The sequence below is a fragment of the Cololabis saira genome, chromosome 17, assembly GCF_033807715.1.
Source record: "Cololabis saira isolate AMF1-May2022 chromosome 17, fColSai1.1, whole genome shotgun sequence".
NCBI classification, from domain to species: Eukaryota; Metazoa; Chordata; class Actinopteri; order Beloniformes; family Belonidae; genus Cololabis; species Cololabis saira.
Window position 1 is genome coordinate 42477059 of NC_084603.1, and position 7455 is coordinate 42484513.

The following is a 7455-nucleotide window of genomic DNA, read 5'->3' on the forward strand; positions in this document are numbered from 1 at the left end:
TGTGTGTGTGTATGTATGTATTTGTTGTCTGTTGTTAAAATAAGAAAATGGCAAAATGATCCAATAGATCAATATCACAGGTTAAACCCCCAACACTCTGTAGTTGCTGTGATGCAGGTCTGGCACAGAAACACAGCCTGTCATTACTCTTTAATTCACAGGATGTGGTTTTGTTCCACCGTGCGTTTGTGAGCATTTGTAATAACAGCATACACAAAGAGGGCTGAAAAAGAGCTAACACCACTCTTTCTTTCAGTTTTCTAAAAAAAAGGTACCTTTGTTGAAAATAGAGTATAAGGAAAAGTGTGATACTCAAACTGGATTTTTACAACTCTAGTGTGTCTGTTTGTTCCTTCTCCTCGGGGGAAGGTTCAGGATTCTCCGTCTGGCCTTGATCTGCTCTGGTTTATGTTGAGACTTGTTTCACTAAAGGAGATGTGGAAAAGCATCCCATCACAGACACACTATGAGTGCATAACTTACATATCTGAAAACAGACACCTGCCACAACCAAATGTTTACCGTAGGTATTAAAGGATACACCCCCTTTTTCTAACAAAGCAAAAAGGCGCAATATTGAAGGCTTCATGAAATGTCTGACATTCTTTTGTAAAAAGAGCTCAGAGACCCAGCACAGAAACCCCATGTGTCTGTAGCAGGTGGAGCCAGACCCTCCACCGACTCCACCCAGCCCTGCAGGGGAAGGGTGTAACAGCGTGGTTGTACCGACTTGTTTCAGGGGTCCAAGCAGAAACTCTCTCGTGTGTGTGTGTACATGTATGACTTCATTCGTGTTTTCGCTTTTAACCAATAGTAATCTTTCCATCTTTCCAACAGAATTATTCAACATTACCACACATTTACTGCAGGGCTTTATCTGTGTGTGTGTGTGTGTGTGTGTGTGTGTGTGTGTGTGTGTGTGTGTGTGTGTGTGTGTGTGTGTGTGTGTGTGTGTGTGTGTGTGTGTGTGTGTGTGTGTGTGTGTGTGTGTGTGTGTGTGTGTGTGTGTGTATGTCTGTGTGTGTGTGTGTGTGTGTGTGTGTGTGTGTGTGTGTGCACGCGTGTGTGTATATGTCTGTGTGTGTGTGCGCACCCATGTGTGTGTGTGCGCGCACGTGTGTGTGTGTGTGCGCACGCACCCGTGTGTGTGTGTGTGTGTGTGTGTGTGTGTGTGTGTGTGTGTGTGTGTGTGTGTGTGTGTGTGTGTGTGTGTGTGTGTGTGTGTGTGTGGAAATAAGTCTGACCTACTGCCGGCAATGAAAACCAGACTCCTGCTCCGATCATACAGACACCGGACAGCCCTTAGAGGGCCCCGGAATCCATACTCACCGAGCGCCCCCCACAGACCTGGACCTGGACTCACTGACCCCCCACAGAATGGCATGAGGGACACGGTCAAATGCCTTCTCCAGATCCACAAAGCACATGTAGACTGGTTGGGCAAATTCCCATGAACCCTCGAGCACCCTGCGGAGGGTATAGAGCTGGTCCAGTGTTCCACGACCGGGACGAAATCCGCATTGTTCCTCCAGAATCCGAGGTTCAACTATGGGACCCTGGCGAGACTTTCCCAGGGAGGCTGAGAAGTCGGATCCCCTATAGAGGGTCTGCATTGAGGTCACTTCCCCACTGGACCAGCCCCCTTACTGCACTGAGTGGCAAAACATCAGCAAAAACAGCTGCAACTAGTGGAGAAGATGGAATAACAGCTGAGTACCGGCTTAAATTTAAGGCAGTTGGACTTGACAGTGACCCGTACAGTTGCCCCAAGAACCAGTGGTTCGTGGACATTAATATTTGGTACAGTTACCAAGAACCAGTGGTCCATGGACATTAATATTTGGTACAGTTACCAAGAACCAGTGGTCCATGGACATTAATATTTGGTACAGTTACCAAGAACCAGTGGTCCATGGACATTAATATTTGGTAGTTACCAAGAACCAGTGGTCCATGGACATTAATATTTGGCACAGTTACCAAGAACCAGTGGTCCATGGACATTAATATTTGGTACAGTTACCAAGAACCAGTGGTCCATGGACATTAATATTTGGTACAGTTACCAAGAACCAGTGGTCCATGGACATTAATATTTGGTACAGTTACCAAGAACCAGTGGTCCATGACATTAATATTTGGTACAGTTACCAAGAACCAGTGGTCCATGGACATTAATATTTGGTACAGTTACCCCAAGAACCAGTCGTCCATGGACATTAATATTTGGTACAGTTACCAAGAACCAGTGGTCCATGGACATTAATATTTGGTACAGTTACCCCAAGAACCAGTCGTCCATGGACATTAATATTTGGTACAGTTATATGTACTTAATTTCTACTTGAAGGCTTACAAAAGTCTTGAAGCTTGGTCCGACTTCAAGGCAGGATTTGTTGTAGAAATTAAAGTGATGAGGACACCGAACTTTATGATTTGACCGTTTAACGTTAGCTACCCAAAAATCCAACATTACCTGATACAAAATGTGAACCGCAAATCCACGTTTCGGTGTCTGGAATCCAGTTGTTTCTGTGAATTGCAGCGAACCATTTGTCTTTCTTAAACTTATTTTTTGGCAGTCCGTAAAACGATAACTGAGATTTCTTGCGTTTCTTTCTTGAGTACAGTCAATCGCACAACAGCTCTTTCCTATTTTAGATGTTTTCCAGTTGCTCAAACTGAAAGTTTAGGCTGCCACTCAGTCTTTCTGACATTCAGTCTTTCTGACATTCAGTGGGTGTAACCCGCTGTGAAGTTGCATCTGTGACGTGCACATTCCCTCTATAGTTGGAACACACTCTCCGGTCCCCCTTTTTAGAAAAAGGGACCACCACCCCGGTTTTCCACTCCAGTGGCCCCGTCCCTTTCTTCCATGCAATGTCGCAGAGGCGTGTCAACCAAGACAGCCCTACAACATCCAGAGACTTGAGGTACTCAGGGCGAATCTCATCCACCCCCGGTGCCACTGAGGACCTTACGAACCACCTCAGTGACCTCGGCTTGGGTGATGGATGAGCACGTCTCCGAGTCCACAGTCTCTGCTTCCTCTGTGGAAGGCATGTTGGTGGGATTGAAGAGATCCTCCAAGTATTCCTTCCACCGTCTCACAGTGTCCCCAGTCCAGGTCAACAGCTCCCCAGCGGTATTGGCAGTGTACTGCTTCCCCTTTCTGAGGCACTTGGCAGTTTTCCAGGATTTCTTGGAGGCCGACCGATAGTCCTCCTCCCAGACCCCAGTTTCTGCCTCCAGGAGCACCCAGGTTGCGGCATGCTTGGCCTGCCATTACCTGTCAACTGCATTTAGTCATGATGTGGAAGTTCCAGATCATATTTGGCTCTTGTTTGTTGCCACATCCTCAAAATGTTAAATGTACAGCAAATGTAAACCAGAGTGCTTTACTCAGATAGTTGCTCATAAAAAAGAATAAACAGTCTAAAATACTTTATATATGTATTTATTTAACTTGAACAACAAAACAGTTGTTAAACTATCCTACAACTTCATAATTCATTATATATTGTCATATAAAATTGCACAGGATTACTTGAAACTGCTCATTTAAAGGATGAGAAGAGAATCCTGACCATTTTTACTAGTAAAGTTTTGTGTTTCTGGCATGTATGTTGATAACTGCGGGCAGTTGGTGGTGGGAGGAGGGCACTCTCAGTTCAATGGAGGTAAAAAAAATTAAATGTGGTCATTTGTGCTTCTGTGATTGCAGCCAGTTGAGGATGGAGGAGAATGCAACTGCCCGTCATCAACTTCACCAGGTAAACCAATGCCTTTCATGTCAAGACTAATGTTCCTGAAGTTATTGCTACAATATTTAAGATTTTGCCATTAAAAGAAGATGCTCTGTTAACCCTGAATCTTACAACCCCAATACCAAAAAAGCATGTGTAAAATGTTAACAACAGAATTCAATGACTTGTGAATGTAATAAAGCCATAAATTATACAAATTAGAGCAAAGAAAAAACATCAACGTTGAGAGTGAGAATCTTTCCCACCATGTGCATTTTTTTTGTCACTTTTTTTTTTGTCTGCATATATATTATAATAATACCAAGTTGGTAATGACCTAAGGCATACATGCATTTTTAATATATAATATATATATTATATATATTTTAATATTCAGATTCAGAAAACTTTATTTATCCCCGAGGGGCAATTGCAAAAACAACTAAGCAGCATGGCGTTGAAAGTACAGAATAAATGCAGATAAATAAAGCATGTATCGTATATAAAATATATATAAAATATAAAAATATATAAAAATGTAAAATAGAGTGACTGTAGTGGTATAAAGTGTCAACAGTGTAAACAATGTAACAGGAGTATAGAGTAGTCCTGAGGGGGGGGTGTCTGTGGATGTGGTGGATGGTTTTTAGCAGCTGGAGTTAAAAAGCAGAGTAGCTTTAGGGACAAAGCTGTCTCTCCTCCTCTCAGTCCTGCAGGCGGTGCAGCGGAGGCGCCGCCTGGAGGGGAGCCACTGAAATGCGGGGTGAAGTATGTGGGAGGGGTCGTTGATGATTTTAGCTGCCTGGCTGAGGGCCTGTTGGTTGAAAACCTGTGACAGAGTTCTGACCGGCAGGCCGATGATTTTAGAGCATAGTGATGCTCTGCAGTCTGTTCCTGTTCTGGGTGCTGAGGGAGTGGAACCAGCAGGTCATGGAGAAGGTCATGATGCTTTCCAGGAAGGCGTAGTAGAAAGTCATCATGATGTGTGTGCTGACTCCAAAGGAGTTGAGTTTCCTGAGGAGGTACAGCCGTTGGTGACACTCAGGAGGTTGTCAAAGATGGTGCCCAGGTACTTGTACTCTACGACTGTCTCCACTGGCTTCCCGTGGATGGTGGTGGTGACTGCAGCAGCCAGATCCCTCTGTCTGCTGGAGAAGGTCACCGCCATCTCTTTGATCTTGCTGGGGTTTAGTTCCAGTTTGGAGCTGTCACACCACTCTACGACTCACTTCTCTATACCGAGCACGTATCTGCACCGGGACTGTGTTGATCTGCCACCGCTGTTTCGACACATGTTGTCACACAATGTGGATCATAAATGTGAGGATAACAGCTGCTTGTTTCCGACCAGCTGGTGTCTGACCGGGACCAGCGATCCAGTCACGTCAGGGGAGTCTCAAAAGTCACACGCAAATCCAGAGCAGCTCACAGACAAAAAAAAAAACGTTTGTAAATCATGTTATATTTGTGTGTGCATCAAAAATACATTTGTGTATCTTGTCCTACGCACGTGTGAATTGTTCTGTGCGTTTGTGGATCGGCGTGTGCATTTGTGAATTATGAGACTGTTCTAGCCCCATACATATGTGAAATAGTTTTTGGAAACCATGAAAAACGCTTCCTCCGGACTAAAGAGGAGAGGAACCTGCTTGTTATTAACAGTCAGTTGAAAGGCCTGCACCTCTGGTGGTGCGGAGCTGCATTCATATCGTTGGAGTTGGCAGCTTGCACATGTAAGAAGAAAACATCAGTGCTGGGAGGTATTTAAAAAGCATTTGATGCATCATGAAATGAAATACACAAACAAGCAGGAAAGTTCTTAATCGACAGACCCTGTAGTGACTGCAATTAAAATAAGAGAGGTGAATAGCACCCTGTGCAAACTTATCTGAGAGATTCTGCTGCCATCAAATCTAAAATGGCCTCTTTTTTTCTTCTTCTTGGAACTGTGCATTTTCTTAATTTGATGTTTTCTATTTTCAATTGTGAATAAAATATATGTTTGAGATTTGGGTTGTGAGCTTTCAATTACACTTTACACAGTGTGCCAACTTTCTAGGAATTGGGGTTGTAAGCTTGATTTCATTTCTCTTTGAAAGATTGGATGTTGTAAAACACACATTCTCTGGCGGTAACCTCATATCCCTCTTCATTCCTCTTCAGACTGCCCCAAGGAGCTGCAGATACTAAGCAGTCCCTGTGAAAAGTGCTGCTGCCCAGCACCCCCGCCCAAGATCAGTGACCTCATGAATGACAAAGATCTGCTGGACTTACTGCGGCTCAAACTGGATCCAAACCACTGCACCGTCAAAAACTGGAAGAACTTTGCGAGTCGTTGGGGGATGAGCTACGATGAACTGACCCTGCTGGAGCACCGGACCCAGGGCTCGTCGTCCCAGAGCCCCACCCAGGAGTTCCTGCTGCGCTACAACCAGAAGACAGTCACTGAGCTCACGGAACTCTGCCGCATTTACCAGCGCATTGATGTGCTGCGACTCCTACAGAGCTGGATAGAGAAGGACTGGCCCTCACGCTGGCAGCACACTCATTAACCATCAATCTGTGGATTTATCCAATCTGTCTTTCTCTCTTTTTTTCTCTTTAGGCAAGTACTTGATTAGGATTTCTTATTTTTCATTATATTGGGTTCAGGCTACAAAAATTTGTACTAACTCCATCAAATGCTTTTGTGAATAGTTGTATGGAATTTAACTGGAAACTCTGAGTGAAGACAACAGAGTCAGAATACTTTATGAATCCCAGGGGGAGGTTGTTTTAAGTTCTTGAATTGTCCAATATTCCTCACGTTATGACATTTTCCCCTTCAACGGCAAACTATAGTAAATAGAAGAAACAGTACTGTTAATACCAGCTCGAAAAAGCTTACTCAGCTCCTCTCAACTGGGAACACGCTTCCACATGAAATAGTTATATCAGTACTGATTAAAAAGATGATCTCCGGGTGTTGATAAACTAAGCTTCGGGTCAGCTTATTCCCATTACCCTTGAATTAAGAAAACATTTCATTTTACGAAAGTGCTTATATATCGTAAAAAGGGTTTTACAATCGCAGGAGGTGTTTAATCAAACACAAAACTACAGTGGAAATGCCTTCTTACAAAATATTCAGAATAATTTAGTCCCAGTTCATTTGTATAGTGCTAACTGGCAACAAAAGTCAATTCAACAATTTTATTGCAGCCCAATTTGGTAGTCACTTTCCAATACATTCAGTTTTGTTGTAAATCAATTAGTCCAATGTATTCCAACGTAGTCCAATGCCAAACTCATTTAATGCCTGAACATAAAAAAAACCCAAAAACTATCTGACTGAAGAAGCAAGCAGATCTGCTGGAAACACGAGGAGATTAGTTCAGGGATATCTGCTTTGAGACAGTAACAGAAACACGTCTGTTGTTTTTGTAGTTTGGTCAGAATGTGCATGCGGTCTGATGCTCATTCACCAGCGCTGGATGTTGTCCAGTTCATTCTTGGTTTTTGCTGTCTTGGTCTATTTGACACCTATTTATCTAGTTGAATAAAAACAGCTTTGAACCCAAATGTGTAGTATTGTGTAGATTTTATTGTAGCCTTATTTAGAATAATTTATCTGATCATAACACTACATCAAGACTGCCAGTTTTGCAATATAACTGATTACACACTGTATTAAACTATCCATCCATCCATTTTCTCCTGCTCATCCATT

At 43.2% G+C, this 7455-nt stretch overlaps 1 protein-coding gene across 3 annotated transcripts in view; it reads left to right on the forward strand.

Moving 5' to 3' along the window:
- edaradd (EDAR-associated death domain) overlaps positions 1–7455 on the forward strand; it is a 74527-nt gene extending 67072 nt beyond the window's left edge. For 2 of the 3 annotated variants that reach the window (XM_061746187.1, XM_061746186.1), the window contains exons 6-7: positions 3725–3773; positions 5910–7455. In XM_061746187.1, coding sequence (XP_061602171.1) covers positions 3725–3773; positions 5910–6298 — 438 coding nt within the window. In that variant the 3' untranslated portion in view covers positions 6299–7455. The remainder of the gene's footprint in view (positions 1–3724; positions 3774–5909) is intronic. The other variant, XM_061746185.1, reaches the window with a different exon arrangement.